We start from the raw sequence: 22420 nt of genomic DNA on the forward strand, positions 1-22420 counted from the left end.
GTAAGTTCAAGGCTAGCCTGGGCTATGGAAGACCCACTGCCAGGGTCCTGTTTATTGTAACTGGACCAATGGACGTTGCTGTTTTAAATGAGAACCCAGACGACACTGTTGCTCTCACTCCTTCTGGATGTGACCAGGCTTATTTTGACATCAACCTGCCACTTCCTTGTTGTACCAGAGCCCAGAGAAGCTGGATAAGCTATTCAGTTGGCCACCATCATCAGCTGTTGTTTTGACACAGTCTCACTAATGTGGCTCTGACTGTCCTGGAACTCATTATGTAGACCAGACTGGGCTCCAATTCACAGAGGTCCATCCGCCTCTCTCTCATGAGAGCTGGGATTATTATAATTATTATTTATTATTCTGCCCCGACAGATATTCCCCACCCCCAAGAGGTTCACTTTTGGAAGTTTCCCAAAGTGGTGCCCCAATGAATATGGCCTGGGAGCTCAATTGGAAATGCAGTCTCTTCCTGGTTCCAGATGGGCTGCACTGAAATCTGGGCTTTATCAAACTTCCAAAGTGATTCCTTTGTATATTCAAGTTTGAAAAGCATCGCTCCATGTTATTTTCTTCCTGTCTTTCATTTCAGGAGTCTGTCCCGAAGGTTCCAACCTTCCGTGGCCCTGGTCTTCCTGAACCCCCGAAGCAGCTGATTCCCACCCCTCTGAGTGTGAGGCAGTCACTTCAGCGGGACCGTGCACCTCTGGCTGCTCAATTCAGCAGAGCTCTCAAAGGCCCTGAGCTCCTTCAGGGCGCTCTGCACAAGCATCCGGGGAGGCAGGCGATGGATCTACCTCCTGTTTTGCTTTCTCCTCAGTCCCAGATCTGCTCCCACCTGGCAGAAACCTGCATGGAAGGCGAGAGAAGCCCACCCACAGTAGAACTGGGCAGAGATTCCTCTTTTCCCAGTGGTCAGCTGCCTAGCTCCAGCCTAACTGACTCAGATTGGTTTTGGAATGAGCACATCCAGGCAAAGAGGGCCAGAGTAGAGACTATTGTCCGCGGCATGTGTCTCTCTCCTAGTCCCTTGGTGTCAGGCAGTGTGCGAGCCAGGGAGCACCCATGCTATCCAGAAAAGGTCCGGGAGCGGAAAAGAAAGCAGAGCCTTCCGATGCACCAGGGTTCCCTGAAATCAGGTCATGTCTGGGATCGAGCATCCAAGAAGGGGGGGACCCGAGTAAAAGAGCAGCTCCATCTACTGAAACAACAGCTAAGACATCTCCAGGAGCATGTCCTACAGGGTGCTGAGCCAAGGGCACCTGCGCAGGGCTCAGGAGGGACTGAGCAAAGAAGCCCCACGAGGGCAAAGCCGAGGAACAGCTCCCCGTCTAGCCCCCGGACCATGGAGAACAAACCCCAGCAGAGTTCTAACAAGGACATCTGTGGAGCAGTAAAGCCACACGTGGTTGAGGTACAACAGCAGGCGGAGGAGGCCATGCTCAGTCCTTCCGGACCGCGGGCTTTAGTGGAGACGCTGAGGAAAGAACTAAGCAGGGCCATGTCCCTGGCTGTGGACTCAGTATTACAACAGGTGCTACTGGATCCACCAGGCCACCTCACCCAGCAGGAACCAAGCTGCCTGGGGACAGCATCAGAGAGCAGAAGCCAGCCTTCCCCTCCAGGGAGGAGTGCCTATCAGCCTCCACTTGTTATTGCCACCCTGCCTAGGAGGGTCCAGCCACAAGCTGGGGTGCCCTTGGGTAATTCACTGGCTACGCCTCTAGATCCTCCTATGTGTTCTTCCTCTCCGAGATCAGTTCCCAAACCGTATCAGAGTCCCCTGTCAAACTGTCCCTTGACAGCTGTGCCTTCCCACATCTGGGAAAACCAAATTCTTAGCCAGCTTCTGGGTCGTGGGCCTGACAGCCATTGGAGTGGCAACCCTCCCCAGAACTCGTCGGCCCAAAGCCGTACCTCCCTGGAGTCTGCCCAGCAGCCTTGGGGTTTGAGCCAGCAGCAACTCCCCATGTCGTTCACCCCTGTCCACCTGGAAAGCCGGCCTCTCCCACCCTCTGTGAAGATGGAGCCTGGTGGGCTGCAGGGCCTGGCTGACAGGATTCCTTTCTCGTCCATCCACATATCCTTTACTGCTCATTGGTGCGTCGTGGTCGCTGCCCAGAGAAACAGGAAAACCACAGTTTGAGAGGAAGTGGGGACAGATATCTATGTTATACAGCAAATAGCTGTTTTCCCAGTGTCTTTAAAAAACAAAAACCAAAACGAAACAGGGTCTCACTCTTTAGACCAGGCTGGCCTGGAACTCACTATGTACTCCATCCAGCTGGCCTTGTGTTTTGGCAGTTCTCTGGCTACTGCCTCTAAAGTGGTGGGATTTTAAGTATGAGCTTCCATGCCTGGCCTCTCAGGGTTTACTTAATATGCTTTAGGCCTTGCTTCCTTGTGCCTCAAAGCCTATTAGTTTCATAAGCAAGTGGAAGCCGTGTTCCAGGATTTAAATATGATAGGGAAATTCGTTTGCTTTATGACACAGCAGATTCTGCCGTAAATGTCTTGTTCCTTTGAGTCTGAAATGGTTTTGCTTGCTGGCTTATGAACTCAAATGGGCTTCCAAAAATAAGAGAAATGCCCCCATGGGGGAAAGAACTTGATATAATTGGGCTACCAGCTGCCATTCTCCCAGGCAGAAAGGGTTAAAGGAATGACCTCATTGAGGTATGACCTCCGTTGACAAACCTCATAATCCCTAACACAGAAGGTCTGCAGAGTCCAGAGTCATGATAAACACACAAGGGACCAAGAACTAAGGCATGAAAGGGTAGCTTCCCTCAGAGAATTGGCCCCTCAGAAGCAGCTGGAGGATGAGAAGCCTTCAGTTTAAGAGATGGCTTTCAGCTGGGTGGTGGTGGGGACACACACCTTTAATCCCAGCACTCGGGGCACAGGGGCAGACTGATTGGCTGATCCCTGAGTGTAAGGCCAGCCTGATCTACAAAGCTAATTCTAGGACAGCCAGGGCTACATAGAGAAACCTGTCTTGGAGAGAGGAGGCGTGGGGTGGGGGGCGATTGCAGCTCGCAGAGATGGAAGACTGGGTACATGAGATAAGACTCCTACTCCTTGGGGGAAGCCCAGGCCACCCAAGCTGGCCTGCAGCAATCTGGATCTTCCTCTACTATAGACATAATTGTTAGGCAGAGCCCCCCTTCTTTTCTTTCTTCTTTCTTTTGTTTTTGGTTTGTGAAGACAGTGTTTCTCAGTATTGTTCTAGCTGTTGTGGAGCTCACTCTGGTAGACCAGGCTTGCCTAGAAATCAGAGCTTCACCGCTTCTGCCTCCAGAGTGCTGAGATGAAAGGTGTGAGCCACTACTGCCCAAAGGGAAATTGTTAGAAGAAAATGTAGCTTGAGTAACTATTTGGTGAGTTTCCTAACTGTGTGATTTCCCAGAGCTTTTATTATGCTCAGGTCAGATGTGAAGTGTCAAGAGAATAAAGGCAGCCCAAATTCTTAGGGCTGAAGAACCCCTTTCCCAGCAAGCATCCTGTAGAACTAGTGTGCCAGAAAGCGTATTTTGGATGTTGCTTTTCTTAGCAAGCTGTGGGCGGGGAGCCTCTCACTGATTGCATGGAGCCCCGCCTTCAGGCTATTGTGTCTGAGGCCCTATGAATAGTCAGTCCTTTTTGCCTGGTGGCTTCAAGGCTTTAAACCCTGGGGACCAGCACCAGCCCCGTTCCTTAAGAGCTATGAGCGCCCCCTGCTGGGATGCAGTGGTAGAAACACCCTAGAGCGCAGGCTTTCCTGAAGGCCATGAAACATTTTATTTTCCACCACTCCCTCTGTGGGCAGTAACAACATTCTTATCCAGACTGGAAATAGGAAACTCTACCTGTCTGGACCTTTGATATCACTGGATAAGAATCCCTATTAAAGACTATCCTTTAAAAATTTTTTAAAAATTTATTTTTGTTTTTTTGAGACAGGGTTTCTTCGTGTAGCCTTGGCTGACCTGGAACTAGCTCTGTAGACCACACTGACCTCAAATTCACAGAGATTTGCCTGCCTCTGTCTCCTAAGTTCTGACACTAAAGGCGTGCGCCACCACCACCTGGCCATTTGGGACTCATTTGGGACTGGGTAGATGGCTCAGTGGGTAAGAGTGGTCACTTCTCAAGCATGAGGGCTTGTGCTGGAATTTCCAGTATCCACATAAAAAAGCCAGGCATGAACCCAATGGAAGAGACAGGCGGGTCCTGCTTGAGAGCTTGTCAGTCAGCTAGCCTAGCTGAAATGGTGGGTTTCTGCTTCAGTGAGAGATCTCCCCCACAGAAGACAGCCCTCAATTCGCTAGTATTTTTAGGCTTGTCCCTGTCTGGTGCCAAGAGGATGGGATTTAGGTTTAGGGGCCTATCCGAAGACAGCCCTAGCCCAATCCCGGTTCCACTGTCAGAGTACAGGAGATGTGCTTTGCAATGATCTGAGACTCCCAGGGAGTAGTATCCTGCCACCTTTTCCTCCAATTACTTCCTCCCGTTGCTGCCTCTATGGGTCATGAAAGTCACACAGAGTAGGCTTCTTTAAAAGGGAGAAGTGTGCATTACGCCACACACCCCAGCAGCCAGGCAGGGTAATAATGATTGGCAGTGCATGAAGGTTTCCTCTGTGGCAGGTGGACCACACACATGCTCACCATCACACCGTGCCACTCTAAAAGCGCTATGATCAATTCAAATATTTTTGGTGGCACAACCAACTGGAGGCTATTTATACACTTTCTCCCATTCAGCCCCTGCTTCCACCTTAGTCCCTTTTATTTATTTTTAGTTAATGTGTTTTCTCGTGCATGTATGTCTATATGAGGGTGTCAGATCCCCTGCAACTGTAGTTACAGACAGTTATGAGCTACCATGTGGGAAGTGGGAATTGAACCTGGGACCTCCGGAAGAGCAACCAGTGCTCTTAAGCACTGAGCCATCTCTCCAGGCCCACATTAACCTTTTATAAAATAACTGAAATTCTGAACTCAGAACTCCATTTGGCCCAGTGACTCACTTTAGGACTATGACTGAGGATCAGGTATCTATCTAAGAGGTGAGGCAGGAGCAAGGAGCAAACCAACTTGTCCAAGTTCACAAAATAGACAAACAAGGATGGAGGATTCACACCCAGTATCTAATGAACAGCCAAACACAAGTTTTAACCACTGTACATTTTAGAAAGAAGCCACTGGAGAAGTCAGGTGACTTCCCAGATCATACAGCTAATAAATGGCCAAATCAGTAAACTAACTTAAGGATTTTGGGTTCCCAAATCCAGAATTATTTTCACATCTTTTATGGACCAATGGGGCAGGGGGTGGGGTTTCCACACAGCACACTAGCTGCCTGGCCCATCTACATTCAGTGGATTCTTTTGGTTAACTCGAACTTTCTTACTGGGATTGCTGTCATACAGTTACAATTAAATGGATGTGATACCTAAGGTTACTCGTGGAATGCTCCTTAGCAGCCTTAGGACTGTCCCTGCTAACTCTAAACACTCATGTGTGCTACAGGGCGGCACCACAGAACCCCTCCTGTTGTTAGAGAAACACATTTGTCTTCAGAGGGACGGGTGGCTTGAAGTGTCATTTCCCGTATGTGTATTTGACTTGGTGCTGGCCATCCCCTCACCCCTTTAACATGCTTTCATTGAACAGCTACTGGGATGGGTGTGTGGAACGGAGGTAAGATCAAGCCCTTGCCCGCAGGGAGCTCACAGCCTCAGTGGGGAAGATAGCACTTGTAGTGAAAGTTCCAGTGAGTCTAATATCGTAATAGAGGTTTGTACAGGGCCCGTGAGTCCTGACTGAGCAAGGCCTAATTCTGTAAGGAAAGCTACCCTAGGGCACCGAGCTTCTGAGTTGCAGTTTAGCAGACAATGGGAAGTTCTGCCAGGTGCCAGGAAGGGCACAGATATAGCTCAGGACACAGACTTCCCTACAGAGCAAGAGCTTTATGGGATCTGATACTCTGTCTGGCTAGCCAGGAGACCACTGAGGCAACCCCGCTCTTATTCTATAGGAAACTGAGGTAGAATGAAAGGGAGTCCCTACCTGAGGTTCCCAAGAGCTCTGTCTGTGGCAGAACTGTCTTCTTCCACCCTGTTCTGAAAAAGCACATAGGCTACAGGATGCTGTACTGGTGCCAGACAAGCCATGAGGTGTGACTTTCACACACCAAGATGCTTGCATATTATGCAACTTAATGATGCAGACGGCTTCCAGCTCATCTGATCCATTTCCAGAAAAGAAAAATGTGGCAAAATCCCCATTCAGTCAAAATAAATAAATAAACAAACAAACAAACAAATAAATAAACTAAAGCAGAAACCACAAAGAACAGGTCATCATTTCTTGGAAAATCTGACAATTATTTGATAAACTGGTTTAATACTGTTATTATTTATTTTTATTATTAATTTGGAGTCAGGCTGGGTGACTTTGAACTTCTGGTTCTCCTGCCTCCACCTCCCAATTTCTGGGATTCCAATTGCGCACCTATAACTTCATAATTTTGCAGTAACAAAGTCCGCTTAGACTGGGTCACTTGCCCTTTATTGCCTCTCCATCCAAAATGCTGTCATCTCTTAGAGGCAAGCACTGGCTTGGCTCTGCAGGTAGGTTCAGGACAACCTTCTGGTAGTTTTAGTGGAAGGGCTGAGGCCACACCACCACTCCGCTTTCTGCCACAAAGGCTGATTTCCCATGTCACTCTGTAGGGCTGGTGCTTGCCACATGACTTAGAGAAAGTCTGGCGAGTTTTACAAGTGGTCCCCATGTTTGTGGAAGTGCCATCAACCCAGAATGTAAGCTGGTACTTTAAGATGTTTTTTCCTTGACACCAAAGCACATCCAGGAAGGCCTGAGCCCTGGTCATTTGAAGAAAGCCAAACTCATGTTTTTCTTCACACGGTACCCCAGTTCCAGCCTCCTGAAAGCGTATTTCCCTGATGTCCAGGTAAAGTCACACACTGTTGCAGCCTCTGTGTAACTCTCCAGCCACTGTGTTTTGCCCACTGTGAGGCAGGTCCTAGGTCTTCACTGCCCTTCCTTCATGTAACTGGTGCAGTTTCCAGTTCTGAGAGTGACTGGAGAAAATCATGGATCTCCTTATACTACAAAAAGGTGGCTTTCATAATGTTTGGGCCTTTGAGCAGTAGATAATCCCAGAAGTGCATGGGAAGTTTACATATGGAAGGAAAATGATAGTATTGGGTGGACTCTTTGGTCTGGTAATTACTCTTTGGTGGGGACCTTATCAAAAATAATATTTGGGGCTGGAAGTATGGTTCAGTGGTTAAGCCCACTTGCTGCTCCTGGAGTGGATCCAGATTTGGTCCCTGGCACCCACTTGGCAGCTCACTGCCATCTCTAATTCCATTCTAATTCATGGGATCTGATGCCCTCTTCTGGCCTCTGCAGGCACAATAAGCATATGGTGCACATACATATTATGTAGTCAAAACACTCATACACATATTTTTTTAAATGGGGGTTGAACCCAGGGCCTTGGGCATGGTAGGTAAGAGCTCTACCACTGGGCTATAGCCCAAGTCCAATTTTTTTTTTTTAAGAAAAAGAATGTAGTTCAAGAAACCGAGAAAGGGAACTGCTGACATTAGAATCAACTCTGTGCTAAAATACTCTGTGGTGTGAGAGGCCTGCGGTGCAATCTGCTAGGCTGTTTTCACCGATCAGTTCTAAGCATCAAGTGTAGTTCAGTTTCCACTAGTGCTGGCCGCCTCTCTACATAGAAGTTAAGGTTCCTGGACCTCAATAAACCAGGCCTTCATACCCCTCAAACCAACAGAGAACCACCTTTGGAAGCCGAGTACAAACAAACTACAGCTGAAAGAAGTCTCAGTATTTGGTAAAAGGACTAGCGGACATGAATCCAGGACCGTCAACTTGGTATATTTTCCAGTTGTGGAAAAAAAAATCAAGAATCCAAGACTACTTAATGGTAAAGCGTCATTCAGCAATGTATTCGACAGCTGAGTTTTTTACAGAAAATGGATATATATATATATATCGTATCCATGAAGTCTCTACAAGCCTTATCAATGAAAGGTTTCCTAAAGATCTTTGCCTTTCTTTATGGCTTCCTGTGTCCATCATATGAACTTTCTGACACAAAATTTGAAGAGGTCCCAAGAATTTTTAAAGACCTTGGGTATCTCTTTGCACTGTCCAAAAGCTTCATGTGTACAGTGGGAGCCCCTTACATCTGGCCTCACACTGTGGCAGCCTTGGTGTGGCTAACAGATTGCATCAAGATTCATACTGCCACAAAAGGAAGCGCACCTTTATTTGATGACGGGCAGCCTTGGGGAGAAGAAACTGAAGATAGAATTACACATAATGAGTTGGTTTTGGACTACACCATAAGATGCTATGATCAGTGCTGACAGCTTTGAAGAGATGAATGCAGAGCTGCAATCGAAGCTGAAGAATTCATTTAAGGTAGATGCATCCAAGCTGGAGTCATTAGCAGCAGAAAACAAAGCACTAAATGAACAGATTACAAGACTGGAGCAAGGAAGAGGAAAAGAACCAAATCATCTGATATCATTGAAAAAACTGAAAACTTCCTTGCAAGCGTATGTTCAAAAGCATAAAGCATACATGAGCAGTTTGGAGTTGCATTCATTCATTCTAGACCAGCAATTGAGTGGTCTTGATGAAGAAAATGATAGAGTATAGCAGAATGTAAAACAATAAGACAGATACAGAATAAGCTCACCTACAGAATATTGTTGATGATCAGAAGTACTCAGTTGCAGACACTGAGAGAGTAAATCATGAAAAAAATGAATTGCTGCAGACAATGGGATTGTAGTAACCAGAGACCTAGAGGCTGAACACCAAATGTGGACCGAGGCAAAGGGCGACCGGAACACAGCTAGCAGAGTAGAACAGGAAAGCTTATTTCCACAGGTGCTGACAATTTCAAAGGTTATGACTTCGAAATTAAGCTTAATCCCAAAGTTGGTGGCAAATACCTTGTCAAATACAGGGCTCAGTGTATTCAAAGAGCTCCTGAATGAAAGAGAGGAAGAAGTGAACAGAGCTCTAATTAAAAAGATCAGCCTGGAGGATGCTTTAGAACAACCAAACACCATGAAGACAGAGCACAGCACAAGTGTGAGGTGCAAAAGCTGGAAGACCTTTACCAGCAAAAAGCTCAGGAAGCTGAGAAAGAAGATGAGAAGTGAGCCAGGGAGCTTGAATTCCTGGAGAAACACCGAGGGCCTCAGTGAAGCCGTGGATGCGTTATGGGCTGTCCAGGTGGAATACCAACAAGTTGTACTAACCTCAACCGAAGAAAGAAAAGTAAGAAATAACTTACAGCATCTTTTAGAGATGATTGCTACACATGTAGGGTCCTTGGAAAAACATCTTGAAGAACAGATTGCTAAAGCTGACAGAGAATATGAAAAATGCATGTCTGAAGATCTCTTGGAAAATATCAAAGAGATTACAGAGAAGTATAAGAGTAACGCTGCTCTATTTAAGGCTCCTGGTGAATGAGGATAAACGAATGGTGGCTATCTTGTATCTGTCATAGACATAACATTAGCTGAAAATATTTATATCCCAAAATTATGGTAACTTGGTAGATTAACTTTTTAGGTATAACAGACCAGTTAATAAAGTACATTAGTAAAGAGAAAAAAGAAAAAGAATGAAGCACAGTAAAGAAATGGGTAAAATATAAGGAGCTTGGGATGTAGCTCAGTGGTACAGGACATTCCTAGGATGCATAAAGACATGGGTTTGATCCCCACTCAAAATACATATAAGACATCAAACTTACAACCAGACTGCTGTGTCTCAAAACCAAGTGGAAGCACATACAGATCAAGTGTGCTGGTGAGGTAAATCAAACTGCATGTTGGAACCAAACCCTGCCTGTGCCCACAGGTGGTTTCTGAGATCCACTACTCTAAGTTGTGGGGTAAGGGCTCTTATCTCAGTCATGAAATAACTGCAGTAGACACTGACTCACATCAGTTCTGCAGCTCCAGCAGTCAGGAAACTGCTCCCTGAGTCACACCCTTACCATCCCCCTTGGCCCGCCCCTTCCTCCTCCTGTTTCTGGGGCCCAACCCAAAGTCTTACTTAGACATATGGACAAAAGCCTAAAGGGCTAGCGCATAAAATCTATTTCCTAGTGTGGGTAAGAGTTTTGAGACTAACTGCACAGGGTTGGCCAGCACCTATGGCTCCTTTTCCTGAACTAAAATGGTTGGTGGTTGAAGCCATTCACATTGATCCCAGGTTGAACTGAACACTGACAGTTGTGACTGCGAGCACCCCATGGCAAATGTCTGACTTGATGAACCCCTTGTTCACACAGTTCAACCGCTGCATCACCTCCCAGATGATTAAGTGGTTCAGCAACTTCCGTGAGTTTTATTACATCCAAATGGAAAAGTACGCCCGGCAAGCAATCTCAGACGGTGTCACAAACCCCAAAATGCTGGCGGTTCTCCGTGATTCAGAGATTTTTCGAGTTCTCAATACACACTATAACAAGGGAAATGACTTTGAGGTAAGTCAATGCACTGGGTCCCCTGAGATCTGAGATGTGTTTTCTCTGAATGGTTGGGTCTCTAAAAACATCCCTTCTGGATCAAATGCTGGACTCTGTTGTAGCATCTACTTCTTGCCTAGCTTTTCTGACATTTTCTGCTCTTTCTAACATGTGGTTCTTGTATTTTCTGCTTTGTATACGTGGCAAATTCAAATTCCTTCTGGATATAACAAGGCTGAAGAATTCTAAAACTCTGGGGGCCTCCGTGAAGGTGCGCAGTGGTGCCTTAGAGCCTAAATGTCGAGTGGCATGGGTAGCAGTTTGGCCGCTCTCTTCTTCTTCAGGTGCCCAGTGTGTCTGGTCACAGGCTGCATTTCTTTCTTCTTGCTTTTCTCACTGTGATCACAGGAGTTTATTGATTCCTTCAAGAGTGTAAAGTCTGCTGGTTTCCACAGCCAGAACACGTTGGAAACTGCAGGCTATCTATAGAAGAGGAAAGGGTTAGAGACAGCGTGAGGTGGGCAGCACCGTTCTACCCTGCTGTGTGGGGATGGTCATTTGGTAGGCAGTGGCAGCAATTTCCTACCCAAGCTGCATTTGAAATGCCTGTGGGACATCCTGTCACCTATGGTGCTGATTTGGGTGAAGGTCCTGGACCAACCCTTTCCAAAGGCTTTGGAAACAGGGATTTAAGTCCTTGGGATCTGAGCCCTACAGGATGGAGGGTGAGGCATGACAGTCATAAGCTAGAGGGCCCACCTTTTCACAACAGGTCTAGGGAAAAGAACGCTACTACCTCTCATTTCCCTTCAAGTCATTTCCCACTTAGTTATGAAAACATGCCTAATCGGTGGAACAAGTAACTCCTGTAAGTCTCTAATACTTGCTCCCAAGACTGTTTCCCTGGATGGTCATTTAAGGTGTGGGTTTCACTAGGGAACAGGGCAGTCCTGGGCTGCAGAACCTGGGGTGGCAGCGCAGGGATACTCTAAGCCAGCAACAGGCATCACTGCCAGAGGGCTCGCCATGGTGCCAGCTCTTCCAGCCTCAATTCTTCCTTTTCTTGGGGGTGTCTTTGGGGATGCAGGTCCCAGACTGCTTCTTGGAAATTGCCACCTTGACATTACAGGAGTTCTTCAAGGCTGTCTCCACAGGGAGAGATTCAGATCCTTCCTGGAAGAAACCCATTTACAAAATTATTTCAAAACTGGACAGTGACATCCCAGAGATACTCAAGTCTTCCAACTATGCCCAGGAACTGTTTCGAAGTTAAGATTTAAAAAATGAGGTCAAGCACAATGTCTTGTAATCCCAATACTTGGAAGGCGGAGGCAGGAGGATCAGGAATTGGACAGTCTTGGTTACACAGACAGATGATCAAACAAAATGAGAAGACTGACCCAGGATGGCCCAAGGGTTGTCATAAATGCCAGTCTAGCTGCAGTCATGTAAGAAGGCTCAAGAGGACCCCTCCCATGGGTACAATTACCATTTTGAACACTTGTTTCCTTGTTCAGAACCATCCTAGACTTAACCTTAATCACAGTGTAGCCACTGAGACTATAGTGTGTTGTCAGTGCCACTGTCATCAAGTGCTGGGACATGGGTCATTTCCTGGTGTTTCTGCAGCTCTACAAAGAGATTCAGAGCCAGGCAGTGGTGACGCACACCTTTAATCTCAACACTTGGAGGCAGAGGCAGGTGGATCTCTGAGTTTGGGGCTAACCTGGTCTACAGAGGGAGTTCCAAGATAGCCAGGGTTACTCAGAAAAGCCCTGTCTCAAAAAGAAAAAAAAAACAAAAAAACACAAAACCAAATAAACAAAAACATGAAATTTTGAACTGTAGATAACTCATTGATCCTTATGCCAGGAAACTGATTGGTCAGGAGTGTGGAGGAATCAATGACTATATAAACTGGACTTGCGCTGGGCAATTCATATTGTCACTCGGGATCTCAAACAGGAAGAAGTCATACCAACAGGACACCCGCACAGTGGCATTTTCATCTGACAACTTTGGCACTCAGGAGTGCTTGCTTCATCATCCAAGACTTTCCCTGATGACTTCAGCAAACCCAGCACAAACTTCCTAATGGACCGTGGCATTGCTGCTTTTTGCATCTGTCTGCTGGGAAAGTAGGTCAGCAGAAAATCCTAACAGTCCTACTTGACCTATGTCACAAGATCCCAGGCTGCCTATGCATAGAAAAAACCCCGGAACTTCATGATGAGAAAGCCAGGAGATCATCTGGTACACGATGTTTAACTCGTGGAGGAAACTGAGGCTAACACAGGCCCTCACAGGCCATAAATAGCATGGTTTGGACAAATGGAGAAATGGAGATTTTCCTACTCCAAGATGATTAGAGTCCACGACAGAACTCGCATACATGAACACATGGCATCCATTTCCCTGTGGCACCTGTAAAGCTGAAGGACTGTCTTCTAGTCAGAACCGAGCTTGTGAGCACTGCTGAAAGTGGGCAGGCTTCAGGTTTCACAGTGTTGAATAAGCGGTTCCCTGCCCTGCCCTCAGCACAGAACAAACTCCTCATCTAGCTGCTCTGCCTTCATGACTTTATGGGTGTGGTGCTGGCTAGCACTAGACATGTTAGAACGCACCAGCATCAACAATGGCTTTCCTCTCCATTTCCTGTTCAAACAGTGGAGAGAAGAAACAAAACACACTTAACCAAAGTTAATCCTTAAAGATTACTGGTGTTTGGGGCGTTTTGCTGGATATTGAATCTAGGGCCTCCTTCCCTCTTGCTAAGCATATGCTCTATCATTGAACTCCACTCTTCTGAGACAGGGTCTATGTAGTCCTAACTGTGCTTGACCTCCCAGAGATCTGCCTGCCTCTGCCTCCAGAGTGTTGGGATTAACAGTGTGCACCTCCACAGGAGGCACGTCTCATTTTAAAGGCCCTCACTACACCTAGTTCTACACAACCACTGCTCTAGTCTATTGCTGTTTTCACAAGGTGCTCTTTGATCAAAATCAAGGAATTTTCCAAAGCTAAGTTTTGAACATCAGCAAGCACTGAGTAGTCTGTGCAAGGGCACCAGTTGTTTGGAAACAGAATGACTCTCTCTCTAGAATGATATTACATATAGTCAAACATTAATAGAAAACAACTCCAAGTCTATATGTTTCTCCCCTGTCCCAAACCTAAACTTCATTAGTCTGTTTTTAAAACTTGAGTCAAGCCATCTCCAGGGCAGTGAACTTTATCCTGAATACTAATTAGATGGAAAACGCGCCAGCTCAAATTGAAAATGTTTGTGTACTGCAGTCATGCCAGAAAGCTCTCTAACCACTGAGTTCGACACAGAAGAATGTATAAATATGTGTGCTCTGCCAGCTGAGAAACTCTCTTACTCCAGTTTTCTGTTCCTATCAAGTGTTTATGTCAGTGTTGGGAACTGAGGGTGAGTCTGAGCTGAGCCAGTTATTACGTTCTCTCATCAGTCAGAACACTGCCAAAGGTGTGGTCATCTTTTCCACTAAGGTATATGTGGGTGCTTATCTCTCCCCAACCAGACATACTCAGGATCTGGTCAAGTACTGCACAATGCCAGAACCCTTCGATGGCAGACAATAGGCATGGGCTGTGGGGTGTGCTCAATCATCTATCAAAAGCAGGTAGTCCAGTGACGTTCTACAGGGTAACAGTTACATTAGGAACTTAGTTTATGCTGAGCCAAGTCTATGTAGCCCTAGTTGGCCTAGAATAAGTCTTATAAAACAAGCTGGCCTTAAACGTGCAAGTGTTCTCCTGCCTCTCTCTGTCTGACATAAGAGCCTTTATTTCAAACATTTTTTTAAAACAATCTTTTTTCTTTATTTTACATACCAATCTCCACTCCCTCCACCTCTCCTCCTCCCGCTCACGCCATCTTTCTCACACCCTACTCCTCATCTGTTTCTCAGAGAGGGTGAGGCCTCCCATAGGGAATCAATGAAGTCTGTCACATCACTTCTCCATATCTAGGCTGAGCAAGGTATCCCTCCACAGAGAATGTACTCCAAAAAGTCAGTTCACGCACTAGGGATAAACACAGGTTCCGTGGCCAGTCGCCCCACAAACTGCCCAAGCCACACCAGCTGTCACCCACAAGCATTTTCATATAAAAACTCCAGACCAGACTCAAACAGTAGGAAGCCAAAAACACCTCCTGGGCATATAAGTGCCTGAATATTTACCTTTCACCAAAGAAAGGCCAAAACATAAATGGCAGAGATAAAACATATTCTTTAATAAAGTTTTATACCCTGGCTTTAATATGGCCATGTTTTTTCAAGTAAGGGTCTTATTGGGTAGCCCTAGCTGGCCTAGAACTCACTATTTAGATTATGATGCCTACCAAGTGCTGGGATTAAAGGTGCACACCACCACGCCCAGCTTGGAGGTTCATTTTCTAAACAGTCTCAGGGATAAAGATATAGTTCAGTTGAGGAGTGCTTGTCCAGCATGCACAAGGTTCTGAGTTTCAGCACCGCATAAACCTATGTGTGGTTGCACAAACCTGGAAATCCCAGCACTTGGGAACCAGGAGGATCATAAATTCAAGGCCACTCTTGAATGCATAGCAAGTTGAAGGCCAGCCTGTTCCAGATCAGCTGAGCTATATAAGATCTTGCCTCCAGCTGGGCAGCAGTATCACACACCTTTATTTCCAGCACTCAAGAGGCAAAGGCAGGTGAATCTCTGTGAATTTGAGGTTAGCCTGGTCTATAGAGCAAAAGTTAACAGAGAAACCCTGTCTCAAAAAAAAAAAAAAAAGATCTTGTCTCCAAAATAAAGTCCAACTAACTGCAATTTCAGTGGTTTCTTGAATAGTCTAATATAGTTGGAGTTTTTATAAATATCCATTCTAGTCCCCATCCCCTTTGAGGTATAATTTCTTGTTCTGTAAAGTTTGACAATATGTAAATCCCAAACAGAAATCAAAATTTATTGATGATTGCATACAAACTATTAAGCCTTTACACACATTTCCCTTGCTGCAGCACTATTTCCACCACTGAGAAGGTAAGAACTCTAAGACCTGGAGTGATGGTCAGAGATAAAGAATACTTTCATGTGAGGCAGAGCTCTACCAGGCTGCCTGGATGATGCACACCCATACTGAAAGATGCTCTCTAGTTCTTAACCCCTGCTCCCTTCCTTTGTTATTTTGAAGGGGGCTGAACCCAGGGCATCACATATGCTAAGCATACACCCCACCACTAAGCTATACTCCATACATATTCTCTGCAGTTCCTAACTGCTTTCAGATTTAATGCTTGGGGGAAAGCTTTCAACAGGCATGGCAAATATGGTATTTCTTACAAAAATGTAACATTATTCTCAATCAGATATACATACCATAAGTCCCAGGCTCCCGTGATCTCCATTAGTAATTAGTAAAACCTGCTATTGTCTGCCTTAGTTTCTCTTCCTGTTGCTGTAATAAAACAGCCTCTCAAAAACAGTGCAAGGGGAAAGGGTTTGTTCCGGCTCACAGTTCAATGGTATAGTCCACCATAGCTGGCAAGTCAAGGCGACAGGGGCTTGAAGCAGCTGGTCACATCCATCCACACAGGAAGCAGAGACTGATGAATGCTGGTACTCAGCTCTGTCTCTCCATTCAACTGTCTGGGATCCCTGCCCAGGGATTGGTGTGGTCCAAATTAAGATGGATCTTCACAGACATTCAGAGGCTAACCTTAATCTAGATAATCTCTCATGTGTCTGCCCAAAGACCTGTCTCCCAGGTGATTCTGGAGTAATCCCTGCAGGAGATTTAGGCACCTGAACTTACATATATTTATAAAATGTTCACAGAAGTTGACTCATGGAAAGTATTTTCCAGGGTTAGACAATCTCTACATTAGATGACACAAACCTGAATAAACAAGTGCTCAGCACAGCGGTTCTCTACTGTGGATCGCGACCCCTTGCACAGGCGTTGTCTAAGACCATCCTGCACATCAGATATTTACATTGTGATTCACAACAGTAACAAACTTAAAGTTTATGAAGTAGCAATGAAAATAATTTTACGGTTGGGGTCACAACATGAGGAACTGTATTAAAGGGTTGCAGCATTAGGAAGGTCTGACCTAGAAGTTGAATGCTCAGTCATAAAACAACTACCACAACAGAGAGATGTTGGCCTCTGGGGAAGGGAGTGTCCAAGGATGGCAGAAGGAAAAACAGTAGAGGTACAGAGCCCCCCAAACATCACAGGCTCTACAGGGCCATCTCTTGTAGTCTGGTTTTTCTTAAACCACAGATTTCAGAGACCTTCCCCCACTATCTGGCTTCTTGATGCCCACAACCGCTTTGCCATGTCCAAATGCTATGTTACTCTTAAATACATGTTCTTTGTCTTGGAAATAAGTATTTTCTCCTTGTTTCCTGGCGTGTATGGTTCACTCTCCTCTGCCTTGGAACCTGTCTTATACAAGAACACTCCTCTCCCTTTGCCATCTACTTCCTCCTCAGGGTCTGACTTAATGTTGTTCCTCTTCTTTCATCTCCTCACTCACCCAGTATCCCCCGAAACTGTGCTTGGGTACACCACAGTCTTGTATAGGTTACCTACTGTCTTGGCATCAGCTTTGCCATTTATAGAAAGCACCGATCTCCTAGTACTGCCTGCCCTAGGTTTGGAGAACAATGCATGTGAAATGTTTAGCACCCCTAAAATGTAAAATGCATGGTACAGTAAATGCTAGCAGCTCTGCCATTCAGCTGTCAGATGTGAGCAAAGTCATAAATTTGTACTGCTTTCCAGTGGTAAAGAATTGAGTGGCATAAACATGTGGCATTGCTGCTACAAAATCTGTTTGAATCCCAGTTTTACTGTAACTATGATGTAGCATGTGCTAATGTGTACTATGTAGTGTAGAACTTGGTTTTGAAGAGATGTCAATACACTGTAAGGGTGAAGAAACGCTAAAGCCATGCACTGGAAACTTTGTGAATGTTTCTGCTTTTCCTCATTATAATACTATGTTGTGCCTGTCATTTGCTAGTTTATTTCTAAAACTTACCTTGCTTATCTTTTCTAGGACAATATAATCCATTGCACATCTGACATCCTTTTAATTATAGGCTTAGTGTATTTCTAAGATTGTATATAGGGGCTGGGGAGATGGCTCAGTAGTTAAGAGCACTGACTGCTCTTTCAGAGGTCCTGAGTTCAATTCTCAGGACTCACATGATGGTTCACAACTGTAACTATAGTTCCAGGGGATCTGAGACCCTTACACAGACAATACACCAATGCACATAGATAAAATAAAAAAAAAAACACATACAATTTTTCACCTTTAATAAGGTCCACTAAGTAGACTGTTTTTTTGTTTTGTCTCTCCCCCTCCACCAAGACAGGGTTTCTCAGTGTACCCTTGGCTGTCCTGGAACTCACTCTGGTCTCAAACTCAGAGATCTGCCTGCCTCTGATGGATTAAAGGTGTGTGCCTCCATGGTCTGAGTAAACTGTTTCTAACTTGAATATTTTCCTGATTAAATTCTGTAGTTATCCAAAACAAGTGTAAAGTCGTTTCACTTGTAAAAAGCTGTCTCTTTTTAAAATTTCTTTTCTTTCTTTGAGACAGAGTCTCACCATAAAGGCCTGGCTGACTGGAAACGTTACAGTTTTGGTTTTTGAGACAGAGTCAGCCTATGCAGTCCCAATTGGCCTGGAACTTGTTAAGTAGGGCAGGCTGTCTTCAAACTCAAGTGATCCACCTGCCTCTGCCTCCCTAGTACTGGCATTAAGAGCATGTATCATCATGCTTGGCTAATGAAAGGTATTTTAAATCTTGGTTTTATCTTGACCCTAAGCCTGATTCTTCGTGTGTGTAAACTTTTGTGGCATGAAGCATCTCTGGAAACTGACTCTTCGAGGCTGGGTGAACTTTAAACATTTCTAAATTTATTGTTTTAGTTGAAATAAAATTTCATATAGCCCTCAAATTTACAGTATAGCTGGGATGGGCCTTGAACACCCATCCTCCTACAGTGGTCCTCAAGTACTAAGATTACAGGTGTGCACCACACACACATATGGTTTATGTCACACATTTGGAATTTATCAGTGGTATTCTTCCAACAGATCTGGAACTTTGGCAACTGTTTTTAATGAACACATTTTAACTCACAGAGATTAAACAAAACAATTAAAAAAAAAACCTCCTTTGCAAGAGTCAAATTCAGCCATAGTTTAGAAACTACCTTGGGATCTTTAAAAATTGTTAATATGCCAGGCATCGTGGCTTAAGCCTATATTCCTAGTACTCAGAGGACTAAGATGGAACGATTGTGAATTTGAGGCCAGCCTCAAATTCTACAAAGTGAAATTCTTAACCAAACCAAAAATAAATGAACAACAAAAAGCCACATTCAAAAAAAAAAAACAAAAAACTGAGGCTGGTGAACAGGTTAAGGTCAAAGATGTTTGCCACTTAGCTTGATGACATGTTGAGTTTGCTCCTCACCAACTGCTCTAAGTCTTCCCTGACCTTACACACTCACCGTGGCACCCATGGACCTACATCCACATCCATAATAAATACCAAATTACTTTTAAAAATTACTAAAGCAGAGGCCACATGTGCAATACAAAGTCATAATCCAAGCCCTTAGCAGTCTGAAGCACGAGAATCTTGTGTTTGAGGCCAGTCCGGTCTACACAGCGAGACTCTGTCTCAAAAAACAAACAAGTAAATGAAAATTACAAATATATGGGCCCCACCCTAAATTTTGATGTAATTATGAGGGTAAAGGTGCTGTTGCCAAGCTTGGTAACTTCAGTTTGATTCCCAGGAATCATCCTAGGATGGAGAAGAGATTCCCGCAGGCTGTCTTCTGACACACACACACACACACACACACACACACTCACAAAAGAAATGGAGAACAGATTCCTGAAGGTTGTCCTCTGACATCCCCACCACCACACACTCACAATAAAATTTAAAAATTGTTAAAAAGGACAGAAAAAGATGTTCTAAGCAAATGGGACCAGAAAATGAATAGGTGCCACCACTGTAGGGGGAAAAAAGATCCTCAAACATTGTTAGGACTCTTTCCAAAACACAAATAATTACAAGAAGTAAAAAAGAAATTACTTCCCCGTGACCCAGGATTTAGAGTCATCTATATTTTCACTGGGAAAATTAGAACACATGCACATAATAAGCATTTGCAAAGATCTGATTCATCAAAAGGTAAACACTGCATGTGTGAAGAGAATGCACACATGTATGAGCACATGAAAATATACAGGAACAAAGACTGGGCATGATGTCACACTCCTTTACCTTTAATCCTGTAAGGAAAGTCAGATCTTTGTCAGACTGAGGAGAGTCTGATCTATACAGTGAGTTCTAAAACAGCTACAGTGAATCTCTCTCTCAAAAAAACAAAAACAAAACAAAACAACAAAAAACCAAAAAAAAACCCAAGCAAATAAAAAATGAAAGCATACACAGGAATCCAAGTGTATCCAAGATGGTAGATGTACAGAATGTGTTAAGGGCTATCACACATTTTTTAAAAACACTGTATACTTAAGGTACATATACATTTGTACCTTAAAACATTTGGAAAAAAAATCAACCTTCAAATGGCATCACTTATACTTCTAAGATTTAATTTGAGCTTAAGGAGGGGTGTGAGTATTGATAAATTTTGGCTGTAATACTTAACTTTAATAATGAAATAAACACCCCCCCCCAAAAAAAATGACCAAACATTCTAAGGAACAAACCATCAAATTATACCCACCTTCATGGTGACAGGTGCTAACAAGCAACTTGATGACACTCACTCTTCCCCAGTGGAAACTGAAAGCAGTGATCAAATTCACCAGCTCATTACAGCCACTCAGACTCTCCACTGAGCCCAAGAGCATTTCGCTGGCTCCTTTTTCTGTGGTATACTACTAGCGGACATGCCAAGTGCTCACCTCTATCTTCAGAAACTGGGCCCTGGGAAAAGGTTAGCCATCCTTTAGGATCCCACAAATCCCATGATAATGGCGGTAGTATATGGCCTCCATATGAGTAATCCCTCTTGCTTCTAGCAGTTTCCACATTATTCTGAAAAAAACTACTTCACACAAAAATCTAGATCTCTGCCAGGCAATAGTGGCACAGACCTTTAAATCCCAGCATTCAAGGAAGCAGAGGCAGACAGATCTCTGTGAGTTCAAGGCCAGCCTGGTCTTCAAATCAAGTTCCAGAACAGCCAGGGCTGCTACACAGAGAAACCTTATTTTGAAATACATACACGCACAAAGATTTCCAGTTATCTTTATCTGATAATGCTGGTACAACATGCACTCTGTAAGAGCCCAGTCCCCACCTCTCTGCTCCCAAAAGGCTGAGGGTCAACTGCCTCAGGTGAGACTTTTCCTCACAGCAGAACTAAGAGACAATACTTGTATTTATGTCTCTCCCTAAGTGGGAAAACTAAAGCAGTCTCCACTGTTTCAAGGAGAAAAATGAGAGTGCATTTTCTCATGAGAATATTCCCATATGGCCAACTAAAAACATGTTTTTGTTGAAAGAAGAAACTATAAACACAGACTTTTGAGCCTAAAGTAGCAACAGTTACCTGCACAAGATCAAACCACAAGACCGTCCAAACACTGCAGCAAGCAGCATGGACTGGAGTTGGTGGTCACACAACAACAAAAACAACAGCAACAACAACAGCAACAGAGAGGACATAAAGGTAGGGTGGGGCCGAGGGGAACTGGGAATATGTATGATTAAGGTACACTGTATACATGTAGGGAATTATCAGAAAATTAAGGGTGTCTAGGTAGCTAGGGCTGGGGCTTTGAGCTCCTGTCTTCCTGACTCCATCTCCTAAGTGCTAAGGTTACTGGCGTGATTCACTTTCCTCCACAGTCACAATTTTCACTGGTTGGAAAGTGCTGTCCTCTTCTGTCCACACCTACCATGATATCCAGTACACTGCAATAGTTAACTAACCTCTGCCTCCGGTGTCACCTGTCAATCTTACATGAGTTTGTGATCCTGCACGTACACAAGAAGCATCCCCTGATATGCTCTGCTAGATTGAGCTAAATGCTGTGAAAGAAAAAATACGAGAGAACACAACCTATTTTACGGAATAAAATGTTGCCCAACTCTAGCACATCAATTAAAAAACACTTAGAAATCTTTAATTTGTGGCAATCTGGCAACAATTCTGGCAAGCACTTAGAGGGACCCAACATACTCTGCTGACTCTTATGCCTCTTGACGAAGTGAAAGGCAGCACTCATCCTTCTGAGGTTCCTTGTCTTTCTCATGAAGCCATAAAGGTCCTAAGAAAAGGGAAAGAGGAAAAGAGGGAGGGGGAAGGCAAGGAAGAGGGAGGGAAGGAGGGGCAGGGAGAATTATTTCACAAGCATCATTCCTAGTCAGAAAGTAGAACCTCACCAAGATAACACCTGAGTGGTACTTTAAATGACAATGGGAGGAACTCTATTCCTCAATATTAACATTTTTTATTACTATCTATGATTTACTATCAAAAACAAGAGTATGGATGGATACTTGGCAGGACATTCCAATTTCTTAAGTGGAAGACTCAAGGGTAAGCTTTACCTATATCAAGAAAGCATTAAGTTGCCAGGCTCCCTGCAGAATCCCAAAAGCAAAGTATTGCTGGCATGCAGAGGGCCATTCGTTACTGCAGCAGGGCCCCAGATGCTTGTGACTGTGGGTCAGATGTGAAAGCCATGAACCACACAACTGAGATCAGGTTCACTCCTTGAGGTACAGGTGCATATACAGGTGCATGGCCCAAGGTCTCAACTCTCAAATCAGGTATGGATCAGGAGTCTCTGGCCATTCTGGTACCCCAC

At 44.7% G+C, this 22420-nt stretch overlaps 1 protein-coding gene and 1 pseudogene across 1 annotated transcript; both read left to right on the forward strand.

The window, feature by feature from the left end:
- Positions 1 to 790: 790 nt before the first annotated feature.
- On the forward strand, positions 791 to 11871 carry Prox2 (prospero homeobox 2). Its single transcript, XM_048449199.3, has 4 exons — positions 791 to 2083; positions 6853 to 6960; positions 10363 to 10557; positions 11627 to 11871. The coding sequence occupies exons 1-4, from the start codon at positions 791 to 793 to the stop codon at positions 11810 to 11812; spliced, it is 1782 nt and encodes a 593-aa protein (XP_048305156.3). The 3' UTR covers positions 11813 to 11871.
- Positions 7518 to 9533, forward strand: LOC125410123 (kinetochore protein NDC80 homolog pseudogene; annotated as a pseudogene).
- Positions 11872 to 22420: the final 10549 nt, after the last annotated feature.

This window comes from Myodes glareolus, chromosome 11 (assembly GCF_982192425.1).
Source record: "Myodes glareolus chromosome 11, mMyoGla1.1, whole genome shotgun sequence".
NCBI classification, from domain to species: domain Eukaryota; kingdom Metazoa; phylum Chordata; class Mammalia; order Rodentia; family Cricetidae; genus Myodes; species Myodes glareolus.

Bases quoted from the DNA above. Each gene is read 5' to 3' on its own strand.
- Prox2 (XM_048449199.3), top strand. From the start codon at position 791: ATGGATCTACCTCCTGTTTTGCTTTCTCCTCAGTCCCAGATCTGCTCC. The intron at 6,961-10,362 runs GTAAAGTCACAC...TTGTTCACACAG, and splicing joins CGTATTTCCCTGATGTCCAG to TTCAACCGCTGCATCACCTC. The intron at 10,558-11,626 runs GTAAGTCAATGC...TTGGGGATGCAG, and splicing joins ACAAGGGAAATGACTTTGAG to GTCCCAGACTGCTTCTTGGA.